Source organism: Capricornis sumatraensis, chromosome X (genome assembly GCF_032405125.1).
Source record: "Capricornis sumatraensis isolate serow.1 chromosome X, serow.2, whole genome shotgun sequence".
In the NCBI taxonomy this organism is placed as follows: domain Eukaryota; kingdom Metazoa; phylum Chordata; class Mammalia; order Artiodactyla; family Bovidae; genus Capricornis; species Capricornis sumatraensis.
The window spans coordinates 73,830,897-73,850,592 of NC_091092.1; the positions used below are offsets into that span (position 1 = coordinate 73,830,897).

Genomic DNA, 19,696 nt, shown 5'->3' on the forward strand with positions numbered 1-19,696 from the left:
CACTTGTTGAAGAGACTGGCATTTCTCCATTGTTTATTCTTGCTTTCTTTGTTGAAGATTATTTAACTGTAGATGTTTGAGTTTATTGTTGGGCTCTCTATTTTGTTCTGTTCTTCTATATGTCTGTTTTTGTGCCAATGGCATGCTGTTTTATTACTGTAACTTTATACTATTGTCTGAAGTCTGGGAGGGTTATGCCTCCTGCTTTGTTTTTTTCCCTCAGGATTGCTTTGGCAGTTCTGGATCTTTTGTGGTTCTATGTTAATCATGATTATTTGTTCTAGTTCTTTGAAAAATGTTATAGGTAGTTTGATAGGGATTGTATTAAGTCTGTAGATTGCTTTGGATAGTATGACCATTTTACCAATATTCTTCCAATCCAAGAGCATGGGATATCTTTCCATTTCTCTGAATCATCTTCAGTTTTCTTTTTCACTGTTTTATAGTTCTCAGTGTATAGCTATTTTACCTCATTGGTTAGGTTTATTCCTAGGTATTTTATGTTTTTGGATTCTATTATAATATTTATTAAAATTATTTTTATATTTATTTATTTATTTGGCTACACCATGTGGTTTGCAGGAACTTAGTTTTTAGAACAGGTATTGGACCCATGTCCCAGCAGTAAAAGCACCAAATCCTAACCACTGGAACTCCAGGGAACTCCTTGGATGCTATTTTAAAGGGAATTCTTTTTACTTTCTCTTTATGAGATTTCATTGTTAGTATAAAGATATGCAACATATTCTGTATATTAATCTTATATTCTTTTACCTTGCTAAATTCATTTGTTAGTTAATAGTTTTTGTGTGGAGTCCTTAGGAATTTCTGTATAGTATGTCATATGCATATAGTCACAGTTTTATCTTTCCTTTCCAATTTGAATATGTTTTATTTCATTTTCTTTTTTGATTGCTGTGCCTTTGCTCAGTTTCGAATTTGGTTGTTTGGTTTCTTCCTAGTTGAATTGTAAGATTTATGTTTCCTGACTATCAGTACCGTTTCTGATATATAATTTAGAAATATTTTCCCCATTTTGTGGGTTGTCTTTTTATTCTCTTGATAATAGCATTTGATGCACAAAATGTTTACATTTTGGTGAAATCCAGTTTATTTTTTGTTGTTGTTGCCTGTGCTTTTGGTATCATATTCAAGAAAGCATAGCCAAATCCGATATCATGAAGATTCCCCTTCTATTTTCTATAGAGTTTAATGGATGGTTTTAGCTACTCTTTTTAGGTCTTTGATGAATTTTGAGTTAATTTTTGTATGTGGTGTAAGACAAGGGTCCAATTCAATTTTTTTGCATGTGGATGTCCAGTTTTTTCCACATTGTCGTTTTCCTGTTGTATATTGTTGATACCCTTCTTGAAAATCAGTTGACACATATATGCAAGGCTTTATTTCTAGGTTCTATACTCCATTGTTCTATATGTTCTTCTGCCAGTACTACAATGTTTTAATTATTTTAGCTCTGCATTTAGATTTTTTAAGTTTACTTGATTTACTGTATTGTGTTTTATATATATAATATATGTTATATACATCAAAGTGATTCAGTTATGCATATATATTTTCCACATTATTTTCCAGTATAGGTTATTGCATGATATTAAGTGTAGTTCCCTTTGTTATATGGTAAATTCTGTTGGTTAATAGTTAGTTTTGAAATTAGGAATTGTGAGTTCTTTAATTTTGTACTTTTTCATAACTGTTTTGGCTATTCAAAATTCCTCAATAATTTTAGAATTGATTTTTCTGTTTCTGCAAAAATATCTTGTGATTTTGATAGGAGTTGAAAAGAATCTGTAGACCACTTTGAGTAGTATTGCCATCTTAAAAATATTTGTGTTTTTAACTTTTTCCAGCTGTGAAAAGATTGCTGTTTTGCAGCTTACCAGAAGTCTTTCACCTCCTTGGTTAAATTTATTCCTAAATATTTAATTCTTTCTGATGCTATTGTAAATGTAATTGTTTTGCCAGTTTCCATTTTGGATTGTTGGTTGTTAGTATAGAGAAATACAGCTGATTTTTGTGTGTGAATTTTGTATCCACCAGCTTTACAGTTTGTTTATTAACTGTGTTAAGAGTTTTTGTTACAAATTCTATTAAGATTTCCTACATGTAAGTTGTCATCTATGGACAGAGATAAGTTTACTCTTCCTTTCCAGTTTGGGTTATAATATGCTACTTTAAACAGTTGTTAAGTGAACATGAAACCATTTACCTCAGATTGGGACTTGACCCCATTTGGATAGGACTCAAACCCAGCCAAAAGCCATGGTACTGGTTTCAGGGCCAAATAAAGCTCAGGTTCTTGATATCTCATCACAGAAAGAATTCGGTGAGAGACAAAGTGATAGGTAAGAAGTAGATTTATTCAGATCCTGAGAGAAGCACACTCCATAGACAGAGTGTGGACCATTGCAGAGTGCTTGTGTGGCTGCAAAATGTGGCATGGTTAGTTTTTATAGGCTGGGTAATTTAATATGCTAATGAGTTGGAGGATTATTTCAACTATTTTTGGGAAGGGACAGAGATTTCCAGGATTTGGGGCACTGCCCACTCCTTGGTCTTTTAACAGTGCCTTGGAACTGTCATGGTACCTCTGGGTGTGTCATGTCACTTACTGATTGAGGACCAAGGTCTAGTCTTTGTCTGCCATCTTGGTCCCACTTGATTTTAATCGACTTATGTTATGTCCTTCAGTTCAGTTCAGTCACTCAGTCATGTCTTACTCTTTGCGACCTCATAGACTGCAGCATGCCAGGCTTCCCTGTCCATCACCAACTCCTGGAGCTTGCTCAAACTCATGTCCATCGAGTTGGTGATGCCATCCAACCATCACATCCTCTGTCACCTCATTCTCCTCCTGCCTTCAATCTTTCCCAGCATCAATGTCTTTTCAAATGAATTAGTTCTTTGCAACAGGTGGCCACTGTATTAGAGCTTCAGCTTCAGCATCAGTCCTTCAAATGAATATTCAGGACTGATTTCCTTTAGGATTGACTAGTTTGAGCTCCTTGCAATCCAAGGGACTCTCAAGAGTCTTCTCTAACACCACAGTTCAAAAGCATCAATTCTTTGGCACTCAGCTTTCCTTATAGTTCAGCTCTCACATCCGTACATGACTACTGGGTAAACCATAACTTAGACTAGATGGACATTTGTCGGCAAAGTAATGTCTCTGCTTTTTAATATGCTGTCTAGGTTGGTCACAGCTTTTCTTCCAAGGAGCAAGCATCTTTTAATTTCATGGCTGCAGTCACCATCTGCAATGATTTTGGAGCCCAAGAAAAAAAAGTCTCTCACTATTTCCATTGTTTCCTCATTTATTTGCCATGAAGTGATGGGACCAGATGCCATGATCTTCGTTTTCTGAATGTTCAGTTTTAAGCCGCATTTTTCATTCTCTTCTTTCACTTTCATCAAGAGGCTCTTTAGTTCTTCGCTTTCTGCTATAAGGGTGGTGTCACTTGCGTATCTGAGGTTATTGATATTTCTCCTGGCAATCTTGATTCCAGCTTGTGCTTCATCCAGCCTGGCATTTCTCATGATGTACTCTGCATATAAGTTAAATAAGCAGGGTGACAATATACAGCTTTGACGTACTCCTTTCCCAATTCGAAACCAGTCTGTTGTTCCATGTCCAGTTGTAAATGTTGCTTCTTGGCGTGCATACAGATTTCTCATGAGTCAGGTAAGGTGGTATGGTATTCCCATCTCTTTCAGAATTTTCTACAGTTTGTTGTGATCCACACAGTCAAAGGGTTTGGCATAGTCAATAAAGCAGAAGTAGATGTTTTTCTGGAATTTTCTTGCCTTTTTGATGATCCAGCAGATGGTGGCAATTTGATCTCTGGTTCCTCTGCCTTTTCTAAATCCAGCTTGAGCATCTGAAAGTTCATGGTTCACATACTGTTGAAACCTGGCTTGGAGAATTTTGAGTATTACTTTGCGTGTCAGATGAGTGCAGTTGTGCGGTTTCTGAACATTCTTTGGCATTGCCTTTCTTTGGGATTGGAATGAAAACTGACCTTTTCCAGTCCTGTGGCCACTGCTGAGTTTTCCAAATTTGCTGACATTTTGAGTGCAGCACTTTCACAGCATCATCTTTCAGATTCTGAAATAGCTCAACTGGAATTTCATCACCTCCACTAGCTTTGTTCGTAGTGATGCTTCCGAAGGCCCACTAGATTTCACATTCCAGGGTGTCTAGCACTAGGTGGGTGATCACTCCATTCTAGGTTGTGAAGATCTTTTTTGTACAGTAGTTCTGTGTATTCTTGCCACCTCTTCTTAATGTCTTCTGCTTCTGTTAAGTCCATACCATTTCTGTCCTTTATTGTGCCCATTTTTGCATGAAATGTTCCCTTGGTATATGTAACTTTCTTGAAGAGATCTCTAGTTTTTCCCACTCTGTTGTTTTCCTCTATTTCTTTACATTGATCACTGAGGAAAGCTTTCTTATCTCTCCTTGCTATTCTTTAGAACTCTGCATTCAAATTGCTATATCCTTCCTTTTCTCCCTTGCCTTTAGATTCTCTTTTCTCAGCTATTTGTAAGGCCTCTTCAGACAACCATTTTGCCTTTCTTTTTCTTAGGAGTGGTCTTGATCACTGCCTCTTGTACAATGTCATGAACCTTCGTCCATAGTTCTACAGGTTCTCTGTCTGTCAGATCTAATCCCTTGAATCTATTTCTTACTTTCACTGTATATTCGTAAGAAATTTGATTTAGGTCATACCTGAATGGTGTAGTGGGCTATGTCATTCTTTCAAAAGTTGTGCCCTGTACCTTTCCCTCCGGTTACAAGCAGATATTTAATTGCCAACGATTTGTTTATAAAAAGACCAGTTTTGGTCACTATATTCATGATTCAGTTCAGTTCAGTCGCTCAGTCGTGTCCGACTCTTTGAGACCCCATGAACCTCGGCACACCAGGCCTCCCTGTCAATCACCGACTTCCGGAGTCCATCCAGACTCATACCCATTGAGTCGATGATGCCATCCAACCATCTCATCCTCTGTTGTCCCTTCTCCTCCTGCCCTCAATCTTTCCCAGCATCAGGGTCTTTTCCACTGAGTTAGCCCTTCGCATCAGGTGGCCAAAGTATTGGAGTTTCAGCTTCAGCATCAGTCCTTCCAATGAACACCCAGGACTGATCTGCTTTAGGATGGATTGGTTGGACCTCCTTGCAGTCCAAGGGACTCTCAAGAGTCTTCTCCAACACCACAGTTCAAAAGCATCAATCCTTTGGTGCTCAGCTTTCTTTATAGTCCCACTCACATCCATACATGACCACTGGAAAAACCATAGCCTTGAGTAAATGGACCTTTCTTGTCAAAGTAATGTGTCTGCTTTTTAATATGCTGTATAGGTTGGTCATAACTTCCCTTCCAAGGAGTAAGCGTCTTTTAATTTCATGGCTGCAATCACCATCTGCAGTGATTTTGGAGCCCAGAAAAATAAAGTCAGCCACTGTTTCCACTGTTTCCCCATCTGTTTGCCATTGGGACCAGATGCCATGATCTTAATTTTCTTAATACTGAGCTTTAAGCCAACTTTTTCGCTTTCCTTTTTCACTTTCATCAAGAGGCTCTTTAGTTCTTCACTTTCTGTCGTAAGGATGTTGTCATCTGCATATTGGAGGTTATTGATATTTCCAAATTTCAGACATACTGTGCGATCCATTGCTGTGTTTTAAAAATAGCTGCTTATCTGTTGGAGCAAGTAGGTGAATGGGTGAAAATTAAAAATAAGGATTTTAGTTTTTATTTTGTGTTGTCTTTTGGCCATACCATGAGGCTTGTTAGTTCCCTAACAAGGTATTGAACCCAAGCCCATGGCATTGTGAGCACAGAGTTCCAACCAGTGGACCACAGGGAATTCCCAATATATAGTGTTAGATGTTTCCATTGTGAAATACTAGGTAACACATACACAGAATCTTTCTTTCAACTACATGTAAATCTGTAAATATCTCAAAATGAAAAGTTTAATTTGAAAAAGGCTAGCTCTTTTACACATATGCTTATCCAATTAATAATGCAAAATGGTGAAGCACTAGTAATTTTTAGAACTCCAGAGTTCCTCATGGAAAAAAAAAGTTGTAAAACATTCAAGGTAAAGACCATGGCCCATAGTTCAGAACACTGATATTAGAACTTAAAACTTGGTCTGAGATTCAGTCAGGTATGATATGGTTATCTTACATTAGCACTTTAGATTTTTATTTTGGTTTACTTGAAGATAGATAGATTAGATCTTACTGGTTATTTACATCAACCCCATGTTGTTAACTGTGAATCTGTAGGTATAAAGGGTGATCACATTGCTCTGAAATAGATTTTTAGCTGCTCTTTTTTTTAAGGTTTATTTATTTATTTTTGGTTGTGATAAGTCTTTGTTGCTTTACTCAGGCCTTTTCTAGTTGCAGTGAGTGTGGGCTACTCTTAGTTATAGTACGTGGGCTTCTCATTGTGGTGGCTTCTCTTTTTGTGGAACACAGGGTCTAGGGTGTGCAGGCTTCAGTAGTTGCAGCTCTTGGGCTCAGTAGTTATGGCTTGCAGGCTCTAGAGTACAGGCTCAGTGATTGTGATGCACAGGCTTAGCTGTTCCGCAGCATGTGGAATCTTCCCAGACCAGAGATCAAACTTGTGTCCCCTGCATTGGCAGGCAAATTCTTATACATTGTTCCACCAAGAAAGTCCTTTATGCTTAAAGGATCATTTTAAGGATTTTTATCTAGTACCTTGAATGATACAATGTTTAGTACTGGTTAAGTTTCCCATTTTTGTGGAGGAGTAATAGAATGACAACCACATCTGGATTTAATAAAAATAACTTAAAATAGTTCACAGTTATAAAACTGATAAGTTAATGTTCGATAAAGGACAGAAATGGTATGGACCTAACAGAAGCAGAAGATATTAAGAAGAGGTGGCAAGAATACACGGAAGAACTGTACAAAAAAGATCTTCATGACCCAGATAATCATGATGATGTGATCACTAATCTAGAGCCAGACATCTTGGAAAGTGAAGTCAAGTGGGCCTTAGAAAGCATCAATATGAACAAAGCTAGTGGAGGTGATGGAATTCCAGTTGAGCTGTTTCAAATCCTGAAAGATGATGCTGTGAAAGTGCTGCACTCAATATGCCAGCAAATTTGGAAAACTCAGCAGTGGCCACAGGACCTGAAAAAGTCAGTTTTCATTCCAATCCCAAAGAAATGCAATGCCAAAGAATGCTCAAATTACCGCACAATTGCACTCATCTCACATGCTAGTAAAGTAATGCTCAAAATTCTCTAAGCCAGGCTTCAGCAATACGTGAACCATGAACTCCCTGATGTTCAAGATGGTTTTAGAAAAGGTAGAGGAACCAGAGATCAAATTGCCAACATCCGCTGGATTGTGGAAAAATCAAGAGAGTTCCAGCAAAACATCTATTTCTGCTTTATTGACTGTGCCAACGCCTTTCACTGTGTGGATCACAATAAACTGTGGAAAATTCTGAAAGAGATAGTTCCTGTGCTATACAGTAGGTTTTCATTAGTTACGTATTTTATACATAGTACTGATAGTGTATATATATCAGTTCCAATCTCTCAATTCATCCCACCACCCTCTTCCCCCTTGGTATCCATTTTGTTCTGGAAGTCTGTGTCTCTGTTTCTACTTTGTAAATAAGATTGTCTATACCATTTTTTTTCAGATTACACGTATATGTGTTAATATGGTGTTTATCTTTTTGACTTCACTCTTTAATGCTGTCTCTTAAATAGATTTCTGAAAAATTTAGAAGACATTCAAGAAAATAAATCTTAAGGAATACTATGGAATTTGTCAAAAGCTAATGTTAGTGCACCTGAAAGTCTTTCATTATTCACCATACTTTACTCTAAATGACATTTGTCTAATTCCAAAATTCACATCTGCCCTTATAGAGAAAATTTTTCAAATGAACGGGCAAAATTTTTAAGTATCAATATTTTCTCACTATTGGACTTCTGGCTGGTCTTGTAATTCAGGCTCTTCTGTCAATGGGATTCTCCAGGCAATAATGGGTTGCCCTTTCTTTCTCCATCTTCCCGAATCAGTAATTGAACCCACATCTCTTATGGCTTCTGCATTGGCAGGCAGGTTCTTTACTCACTGAACCATCAGGAAAACCCTAGTTTATAATATGACACAGATATGTTTATAGCTAAGAATGCCATCCTTCACAAAACAAAAAAGTTATCCTGATTGTGTCCTCTTGTTTTAATTTTTACATATAGTCGTATTGTTAATGAGTTGCATTGATTTAACCATAGTCTTGACATTGTTCAGCTACAGCATGAATTCATGTGATAGCCGGTTTTGTGGTTGGACTGCTGTGAGTTCTAGGAATGAACAGGATAATCATCATTATGCTGTATCATTTCTACATCATTTGCTTTACTTCTTTCATTTCTAAAGTACAACTTTTTCAGTGTTTGCTAATCTGTAGATGGAACAAGATGTAGAATGACATTATGCCTTCTTGTCTTTTCTTCTGGTTCCATTCTCTAGTTGAAGATTTAAGGACACTGAGTGACTTGATAATATTTTTGGACATCTGACTTATTTCCAAAGAAAGGTTATGGCAAAAATAGAAGCCATACCCTCTTGATATCTATATTCTAGAGTCAAGTTTGTTTAAAGATTTTTTAAAACAGCCCTCTCCACCAACAACCAAATCTCACACAAGATCTCTAGTTGCCTGTTACAAGAACTGTAACTGCCTATTACAGTTCATTTCTTTTTCATTCCTGAAATATCTTGGATCTTCCCAAGCAAACATAGAAGACTGGTACAGAGGGGCCACTGGCCTTGGAGTCCAGCACCCTGCTTGAATCTGGGAGGTGTCTGGCTTATGAGGGCCTCAGAGATACTACCTGATTTCTAGTGGTTTTTTCTTAAAGTCTTTTATTTATTTATTTTTGGCTCTGCTAGGTCTTTGTTGCTGAGCTTTTTCTAGTTGTGGAGAGTAGGGGCTACTGTTTGTTGTGGTGGGCAGGCTTCTGGTTGCAGTGATTTCTTCTGTTGCGGAGCACAGGCTCTAGGCACAGGACTTCAGTGGCTATGGTACGTGGACTCAGTAGTTGAGCCTCGCAGACTCCAGAGCTCAGGCTCAGTAGGTGTGGTGCATGGGCTTAGTTACCCCGTGGCACATGGGATATTCTTGGACTAGGGGTCAAACCTGTGTCCCCTGCATTGCAAGGCAGATTCTTAACCAGTGAACCACCAAAGAAGCTCCACCTTAGTGTTTTAATGTACATTCTTTTGATGATTAGTGAGATTGGAGTGCTTTTCTCCCATTTTTTTTAACAGAGTTATATTCCATTAAAATAATTTTGTCTTTTATTCATTTATATACTCATCGTGTCGCTCAGTTGTGTCTGACTCGTGCGACCCCATGAGATTGGAGTACTTTTTCTCCCAGTTCTTTTTTTACATAGTTATATTCCATTAAAAAAATTATCTTTTGTTCATTTGTATACTGGGAATTTATTATTATTGTTTTTGGTCACACTGTATGGCGTATGAAATCTTAGTTCCCTGACCAGGGATTGAATCCATGCCCTCTGCAATGGAGGCCTGGAGTCCTAACCATTGGATCATCAGGGATTCCCAGTTTTATTTAATATAATAAGAATCTTTTTATTTTCAGATGATTTTGCCGACTAAATTTTATTTATGGATTTTTTTGGGGAGTTGTGTGTACAAGTTCTATGTCTTACGTTTTATTACATACATTCTTAAATTCCATCCTCCACTTTTTATTTTCTATTGAGGTAAAGTTCACATAAAACAGAATTTACCATTTAAAATCATTTTAGTATATAATTCAGTTAATTTTTTTTACTAACTTCACAATATTGTACAACTATTACCACTTTCTAAAATTAGAATATTTTCATTGTCCCCAAAGATAACCCATACCTCCCAATTTCCCACTTCCTCCATCCCCTAGGTACCCACTAATCTACTTTCTCCCTCTGTAGATTTGCCTACTTAGACATTTTACATATATAAATAGAATCATCCAATATGTAGGAATTTGTGTCTACCTTTTTTATCATAAAGTTTCCAAGGTTCATCCATGTTTAGTATGGATGAATATTTCATTCCCTTTTATTGGGGTCTAATACCCTGTTGTTTATTTATCAGTTGATGGATATTTGGATACCTTTTGCTTTTGGCATTTATAAATATTGCTGCTATGAACTTTGTACAGTTTTTTTTTTATCATGGGCATATGCTTTCATTCTCTTGAGTATATGTCTAGGAGTGGAATTGCTGACCACTAAAATGTTTTTCATACTGACTGTCCCATTTTACAGTTCCATCATCAGTGTATATAGGTTCCAATTTCTTTACATCCTTGCCAACCCTTTAGTTTTAAAATACAATGATCATATTCATCATAATGTGTATAAAATAGTATCTCATTGTGGTTTTGATTTATATTTTGTTCTAATGACTAATAATCTTGAGCATTTTTTCATGTGCTTCCTGGCCATTGTATTCTTTGCAGAATTATATATCTAAGTTCTTTTTTCAATTGAAGTATAGTTGATTTACAGTGTTGTATTAATTTCTGCTCTACAACAAAGTGGTTCAGTTATATATACATTCTTTAAAAAATATTCTTTTCCATTGTGATTTATCATAGAATATTGAATGTAGTTCTCTTTGCTATACAGTAGGACCTCGTTGTTTATCCATTCTGTATATAAAAGCTTAAATTTGCTACCTCCAATTTCCCACTCTAGCCCCCCTCCTACTCCCCCGCCCCATTTAGCAAACAACAGTCTGCTCTCTAGAGCTGATTCTGTTTCTGTTTAATAGGTTCATTTGTGTCATATTTTAGATTAAACATATGGATGATATGTGGTATTTGTCTTTCTCTTTCTGAGTTACTTCCCTAGTATGATAATCTCTCGTTGCATCCATGTTGCTGCAAATGGCATTTTTTCATTCTTTTTATGGCTGAGTGATATTTCAGTCTATGTGTGTGTACCATATCTTCTTTTTAAAATTTTTATTTATTTTTAGTTGAAGGATAATTGCTTTACAATATTGTGTTGGTTTCCACCATACATCAACATGAATCAGTCATAGGTATACGTATGCCTCTCTCTCTCTTGAGCTTCCCTCCCACCTCCCACCCCATCCCAGCCCTCTAAGTTGTTTCAGAGTACAAGTTTGAGCTCCCTGAGTCATAGCTCAAATTTCCAGTGGCTATCTATTTTACATATGGTGATGTGTATAGATAAACCACATCTTTATTCATCTGTCAGTGACCATTTAAGTTGTTTCCATGTTTTGGCTATTGTGAATAGGGCTGTTATGAACATTGTGGTGCATGTATCTTTTTGAATGCCCAGGTGTGGGATTGCTAGATCAAATGGTAATTCTGTTTTGTTTGAGGAGGAACCTCCACAGTGGCTGCACCAACTTACATTCCCACCAACAGTATAGGAGGGGTCCTTTTTCTTTACACTCTCTTTAGCATTTGTTATTTGTAGACTTTTTAATGATGACCTTTCTGACTGGTATGGTATTTCATTGTAGTTTTGGTTTGATTTCTCTAGTAATTAGAAATGTTGAACATCTTTTTTTTGTGCCTATTGCCCATCTATATGCCTTCTTTGGAATACTGTCTATTTAGGTCTTCTGCCCATTTTTTGATTGTTTTTTTTTTGTTGTTGAGTTGTTGTATATCTAAGTTCTTTAAAACTCATTTTACAGTTGGGTTTGTCTTTTTATTGTTTAATTGTAAGAAGTCTTTGTATTATTAAAAGGATATATATTATATAAAAGGATATTAATGCCTTTTCAGATACATGATATTAAAATAGCTGTCCCCAGTTAAATGGGTTGTCGCTTCGCTTTCTTGATGGTATCTTTTGATACACAGAGGGTTTGAATTTTTTGCATTTTAAACTTTTATTCTTTTGTAACCCTGTTGGATTACAGATGCACTTATTATATAACTTAGTAGGATATACTGTAATAATACACTTATATAAATATTTCCATGGGAATCTGTGAGCTCTAAATCCCATTCTATGTTTTATTCATCTTTGTGTTTGTCATTTATAAAATTTCTCTCTTCTAAGCAGAAAATAAGAGTAATAAACAAAAAGCTACTGAAGGCTTCCAGAGAGTAAGTGCTCAGGAAATATATTTGAAAAATGAATGAATTATTTTTGTAAATGATGTAAAGCAGAATCTCATACTATTAATATTTTCCTTGAATTATACTTTTTTATTTTAAAAATATTTTATTCATGTATAGAGTTTTAAATTTCTGTCATACAGCTCAGTGATTCAGTTATATATATATTATATATATATTATATATATATAGTATATATATACACACACATATTCTTTTTCACATTATTTTCCATAATGGTTTATCACAGTCCTTAAATTATACTTTGTAAATAAGGGTACATGTAGAGTTTGTTATTCATGTTTTCATATCCTCAGTGAAATAAAGAAAATATATTTTAAGGTTTATTTTACTTGTTTCAGACCACTTACAGTGTAGATAGATTTTCAGTTTACTAAACTATGTATTTAATTCAATATATGACCTGGTAAATAAGGATATTCTTAAAACTTTTATTTTAACAGCGAAAGCAAGTTGAATACATTGGTGCAGAAGCTTCATGACTTTCTGGCACACTCATCAGAGGAATCTGAAGAAACAAGTTCTCCTCCAAGACTTGTGATGAACCAAAGCACAGGTAAATTGGAAAAAAGAATTGCAATATCTTCTAGTCTTATTTATCTTTTATTTTTGAAGAGCTGAAGTTATTAAAGTTTTTAATAGCCCCTGTGTTTTAGGAGTTAGATAATATCTGATGTTATAGATTTTGATTCAGATAAGTAAAAAATGTAACGTTTTATGGTTTTAGGTGCTTAGAGAAGCATACACTGAAGGTTTTATTTGTAATGGAAATGTTTTATAGAAGTGGGTGATGAATGTTAACTTTAAAATAGATAGGAGTGGGAGCAGTACAGAAATATGTTATTCTAAAAGTTATTCATATATTATGAGTTATGTTTTTATGTTGTTTGATAATTCTTCAGCATAGATTTGGTCTATACATTTTTAAAATACAAAACAACATCTCCTTTCTACCTCCCTTTTTGCTTTTCAAGAGTATATTATATCATGTGATGATTACCATCATTTGTTTTCAAGTTTTTAAGGGTAGGCACATATAGAAGAGGTGGACATGCACACAGATGTGCACGTGCGCACACACACAAACACAATATGTACAAGAAGTATGAAGAGTGGTAGATCACAGTGAAAAGTTCAACCGTATGTATAATTAGAGTCCCAGAAGGAAAGAAGAGAGAGAATGGTTCAGAATCTGAGTTTGAGGAGATACTCGCTGAGCATTTCCTAAAAGTGAAGAAGGACATCGTGTAGATTCATGAAACACTGTGAACATCAAACAGGATAAATGGAAAGAAAACTACAACTAAAAAAATCATAATAAACTCCTAAAGAACAAAAACCAAGAGAAAAATCTTAGGAGCAGCTGGAGGAAAACAGTCATTGCTTTTTTAATGTTGAATGTTTTTGAACAATAACACTGATAGCTCATTTGACAACAGTAATGTTAGAAGCTGGATGATAAATAAATGATTTATTTAAAGGGCCAAGTGAAAATAATTGCTAGCACAGTCTGCTCAGTGAAAACATCTTTCACAAGTGAAGGTGGATAAAACTTTGGAGTTTTCCTGACAGTCCATTGGTTAAGACTCTGCCCTTCTACTGCACGGGGCATGGGTTTGATGCCTGATCAGGGAACTAAGATTCAGCATGCCATGAGGCATGGCCAAAAAAAAAAGAAAGAATGATGTCAGCATATGTACACTAGGGGAAATACCAAAGGGTTTTCTTAAATCAGAAGGAAAATAATTTGAAATGGCAGCATCAAAATACAGGAAGTTATGAATAACAATGAGATCGATAAATAGGTGGAAAAATGAAATATGTACTTTTATCTAATCCACAATCTCTAGTCTTAATTCATAAATTGCCCAACAGTGTTTTCATAGGTAAGTTCTTTACCCTCCCAAGACCAGGATCCCGTTGAAGAGCCCACACTGTATATGTTACTTGGTCTTTAGCATTTTCAAATCTCAAAACAAGCTGGAACCATGGCATTTTTCAAATGTATAAATATATTATTTTGGTGATTGTCCCTCAGTGTACATTTGTCTGATCAGTTATAAAATTAGATTGAGGTTTTGAATTTTTGGCAGGATTGCTGTGTAAGTGGTGTATGTTGTTGTCCATACATCATATCACAAAGCACGTGATGAAGTTTCCTCCTTTATTGGTGATGTTAACTTAAGTTATTTGGTTATGGCTGTTTTTGTAGATTAAACCACTGTAAAGTTATGATTTATTCTTTTGTACCTACCTAAAAAGTAATTTGTTGAAGATTACTTTGAAACTAGGTATTCTTTTCATCATCAAAAATTAGCTTTTTGTAAAATTGCAAATTATCACAAACTTGGCAGCTTAAGACAACCCAAATTTATTATCTCATGGTTCTGTGGATCTGGAGTCCAGGTGGGCTTTGCTGAGGTCTGCTCAGGGAATCACAAGGGCTAAGTCAAAGTGATAGTAAGACTGTGTTCCTTTCTATAGAATCTGGAAGAATCCATGTTCATGTTCATTCAGGTTGTTGGCAGAATTCAGTTCATTGTGGTTGTAGGTCTGAGGTCCTCATTTCATGCTAACTATTGGCCAGGATCCTCCCAGCTCCTTAATTTCCTCTTGCATGGCCCCTTCCAACTTCAAAGCCAGCAATAGTGCATTGTGTCATTCTCATGGTTTGAGTTTCTCTGACTTAGCCTTTTGCTTGCTTCTTTTGCATCTTCTGCCATGAACTAAGGAGAAGGCAATGGCACCCCACTCCAGTACTCTTGCCTGGAAAATCCTATGAATGGAGGAGCCTGGTAGGCTGTAGTCCATGGGGTTGCTAAGAGTTGGACACGACTGAGCAACTTCACTTTCACCTTTCACTTTCATGCACTGGAGAAGGAAATGGCAACCCACTTCAGTGTTCTTGCCTGGAGAATCCCAGGGACGGGGGAGCCTGGTGGGCTGCCGTCTCTGGGGTCGCACAAAGTCAGACACAACTGAAGCGACTTAGCACTAGCAGTAGCCATGAACTAGAGACATTTTTCTATTTTAAGGGACCTATGTGATTAGATTAGGTCCCTTCCTTCTCACCTCTCCCAAATGAGCTCCCATTTTTTAAAGTCACCTGTGCCATTTCATGTAGCAAACAATGGGAGTGTTATTTCCTCACATTCACAGGTTTTGGTGATTCAGTTCAGTTCAGTCGCTCAGTTGTGTCTGACTCTTTGCGACCCCATGAATCGCAGCACGCCAGGCCTCCCTGTCCAGCACCAACTTCCGGAGTTCACCCAAAGTCCTGTCCATCGAGTCGATGATGCCATCCAGCCATCTCATCCTCTGTCGTCCCCTTCTCCTCTTGCCCCCAATCCCTCCCAGCATCGGTCTTTTCCAATGAGTCAACTCTTCGCATGAGGTGGCCAAAGTACTGGAGTTTCAGCTTTAGCATCATTCCTTCCAAAGAACACCCAGGGCTGATCTCCTTCAGAATGGACTGGTTGGATCTCCTTGCAGTCCAAGGGAGTCAAGAGTCTTCTCCAACGCCACAGTACAAAAGCATCAATTCTTCGGCGCTCAGCTTTCTTCACAGTCCAACTCTCACATCCATACATGACCACTGGAAAAACCATAGCCTTGACTAGCCGGACCTTTGTTGGCAAAGTATGTCTCTGCTTTTGAATATGCTATCTAGGTTGGTCATAACTCTTCTTCCAAGGAGTAAGCGTCTTTTAATTTCATGGCTGCAGTCACCATCTGCAGTGATTTTGGAGCCCCCCAAAATAAAGTCTGACACTCTTTCCACTGTTTCCCCCTCTATTCCCCATGAATTGATGGGACCAGATGCCATTGTCTTCATCTTCTGAATGTTGAGCTTTAAGTCAACTTTTTCGCTCTCCTCTTTCACTTTCATCAAGAGGCTCTTTAGCTCCTCTTCACTTTCTGCCATAAGGGTGGTGTCATCTGCATATCTGAGGTGATTGATATTTCTCCCGGCAATCTTGATTCCTGCTTGTGCTTCTTCCAGCCCAGCGTTTCTCATGATGTACTCTGCATAGAAGTTAAATAAGCAGGGTGACAATATACAGCCTCAATGTACTCCTTTTCCTATTTGGAACCAGTCTGTTGTTCCATGTCCATTTCTAACTGTTGCTTCCTGACCTGCATATAGGTTTCTCAAGAGGGAAGTCAGGTGGTCTGGTATTCCCATCTGTTTCAGAATTTTCCACAGTTTATTGTGATGCACACAGTCAAAGGCTTTGGCATAGTCAATAAAGCAGAAATAGATGTTTTTCTGGAACTTTCTTGCTTTTTCCATGATCCAGCGGATGTTGGCAATTTGATCTCTGGTTTCTCTGCCTTTTCTAAAACCAATTTGAACATCAGGAATTTCACGGTTCACGTTTTGTTGAAGCCTGGCTTGGAGAATTTTGAGCATTACTTTCTGGTGATTAGGGGGCATGAAATCTTGGGGGCCATTCCTAGAAATTCTGCCTGTCACCACATCCATTTATGATTCTTGGCTCAATGGTATGTTACTATGATGGTTCAAAATGGTGATGTCCTATCATTACTTCTGTCTTTTCTGTAAGGGAGATGTTTACATTTCTATGCTCTCTATTCATTTGTTTATATTAGTGTATGCTAGCATTTTTTTCTTTTTCCATGAACATTTTCTTACTGTCATTATTTTAATGTTCAAATTATACCAATATTGGCTAGTGGGAACCCCTTTTGTATGGCTCTTTAGACATTTCCATAAATCTTCATCAACCTTGAGCACTTTTCTTACTTTCTGCCCTCACAAGATGTTCATTGTTTACTTTGCACTGTCTGTTCCCCAGCCCTGGAATCAGTTATTTCTCCAGGAAGTTCTGATTCCTTTTAGTGGGGTATACTATTTAGAAAGCAATATCTGGGTGTATGATGTGCTCATTGCTGTTAGGATGTCTTCGCTTCCAGGCTCTTTAGCAGGGAAAGCCAATATATGTGATGCATTTTCATGTGTTGATATTGATACTTTTAGTTTTACTTTGGACTGTAGACATCATTCTGATCTTCCTCTTTTCATATTTTAACTTCTTACTGCAACAGAGAGAAAGGTGGTTCCCATTATCCTCAGTTTATGTACTCAGTTACTTAGTCTTCATTGTGTCCACAGTTTCAACTTTGCATGCTAAATTATCACAATAAAGAAACCTAACTAGTGTTAAATACTTATTTAAAGTTCTGTCTTTAGACTGAAATTATATTGTCACAGTTCTAAATTCAGTAGTTAGTTAGTTGGGGGAATTTTGCTTCTAGTTGTGGCAGAGTAGCTTTTTGGATAAGCAGATTATCTCCCACAGATACCAATTATAAATTCTGGCCAAAATACTGAAAACAATGATGAAGGAACTGATTCGTGACACAAACCAGACACACACTGGAATAGAGTCAACATAAGGAAGAAAGTATTCTTTGCTCAGTTCCCAATTGTTGAGCCTTTTTCTTTAGGACAGGTGCCAGTTAGCTCCAGCAGTGGAATTTCAAACTTGGATAGCCCTCTTCTGGATACGCTGTGTGAGCTTGCAGCCCTATTAATTTTGATAGCCTCCTTGTGACTAAGGTTTAACCAGCATAAAACTTAGCATTTGGTCAAGGTGGCGGTATAGGAATACCATGATCTCACCTTCACCCACTGCTGCTGCTGCTAAGTTGCTCCAGTCATGTCTGACTCTGTGCGATCCCATCGACAGCAGCCCACCAGGCTCCCCCACAGACACGCTGAATTTACAGCTATGTAAAGAGCAGTTCCTTCTACAGAAGAACTGAGGTGTGATTAAACAGCTTCTGCACAACAAACAGTACAAGTACCACATAGAGATTGGTAGAGAGAGACACAGTACTGATGAGAACCCCACTTCAATGTGGTATACAGCAGTGGAGAGGGATCACTAAGGGGCCTGTGTGCACACTCGCCTGTTCTGGGGCACAGAGATAAAAACAGTGGTTTAAAAGGTACCCAGACTATGCATGAAGGAAATCCTCTTACTATCCCTACCTAGAGTGTCTGCTAAATGGGCAGAGAACTGCTGGAAGTCTCTTCAGTGTTGAAGGTGCTAGAGAGCACCATTTTTTGTGTTCTTCCGTCACCTTGATGAGGTCTTCCCCTCATAGCTCAATCGGTAAAGAATATGCCTGTAATTCAGGAGACCTGGGTTCAATTCCTGGATCAGGAAGATCTTCTGGAGAAGGAAGATCTTCTGGCTACCTACTTCAGTATTCTTCCCTGGAGAATCCATAGACAGAGGAGGGTGGCAGGCTACAATCCATGATATTGCAAGAGTCGGACATGACTTAGTGACTAAACCACCACCATCACATTGATGAGATGAGTGGAATGTAGTCCAGGTTCTCTAGTTGGCCTGCCAAGGCACTTCAGCATGCTCCTGGCCCACACAAGGTATAGCCATAGTGCCAGGGCAGCCCAAGTTTGCAGTGCCCTAGGATCCCCCTGGCTGATGATATATTAGGCTTCAGCTGACCTGCCAAAACTGCCTGACACATTCAGACTACACAGGAGATGCTCTTAGCAGAGATTATGCCTTCAAGACCAAGATAGGTACCTGTTTTGCCAGATGTATAGCATGAAATACAAAGTCAAACAGAATGGGGACAGAGGAGTATATTCCAAATGAAAGAGCAAGATAATACTTTAGAAAAAATCTTAACAAAATGGAGATAAGTAATTTATCTGATAAATAATTGAAAGAAATTGTCATAAAGCTTTCTATACTAGGGAGAAGAATGGAGGAATATAGTGAGAACTTCAACAAAGAGTTCGAAAATATAAGAAAGAACCAATCAGTACTGAAGAATAACTGAAATGACAAATAGAGACAATTGATAGCAAATTAGATGGTATAGTAGGACACATCAGCCATCTGGAACACAGAATAGTGGAAATCACCCAATCAGAATAGAAAAAAGGAATTTTTAAAAATGAGAGTTTAAGGGAACTCTATGACATCAGGAGTACTAACATTCTCATAGTAGGGGTAGGGGGATTGCAGATGGAGAAAAGAGGAAGAGAAGGGGACAGAGACTTACTTAAAGAAATGTTTGAAAACTTCTCTAATCTGGAAAATGAAACAGACATCTAGGTACAGGAAGCACAGAGTCTCCCCAAAAATGAACCCACAGAGATCTATACCAAGACATGTATATAAAATGGCAAAAGATGAAGACAATTTTATAGACAGCAGGAGAAAAACAACCAATCATATACAAGGAAAACCCCATAAGATTACTTGCTAATTTTTCAACAGAAGTTCTGCAAGCCAGAATGGAGTGGCATTATACATTTAAAGTACTGAATGTAAAAAACTTCCAACGAAGGATACTCTACCTGGTAAGTTTATCATTGAGAATTGAAGGAAAGATAGAGTTTCCCAGACAAGCACAAAACTAAAGGAGTTTAACACCATTAAAATGGCCTACAAGA

At 37.4% G+C, this 19,696-nt stretch overlaps 1 protein-coding gene across 1 annotated transcript in view; it reads left to right on the plus strand.

Moving 5' to 3' along the window:
- The first annotated feature begins 12,759 nt into the window (after positions 1–12,759).
- ATRX (ATRX chromatin remodeler) overlaps positions 12,760–19,696 on the plus strand; it is a 214,071-nt gene continuing 207,134 nt past the window's right edge. The window contains exon 1 of the mRNA XM_068963358.1: positions 12,760–12,790. Within this exon, the coding sequence (XP_068819459.1) occupies positions 12,775–12,790 (16 nt within the window). The 5' untranslated portion in view covers positions 12,760–12,774. The remainder of the gene's footprint in view (positions 12,791–19,696) is intronic.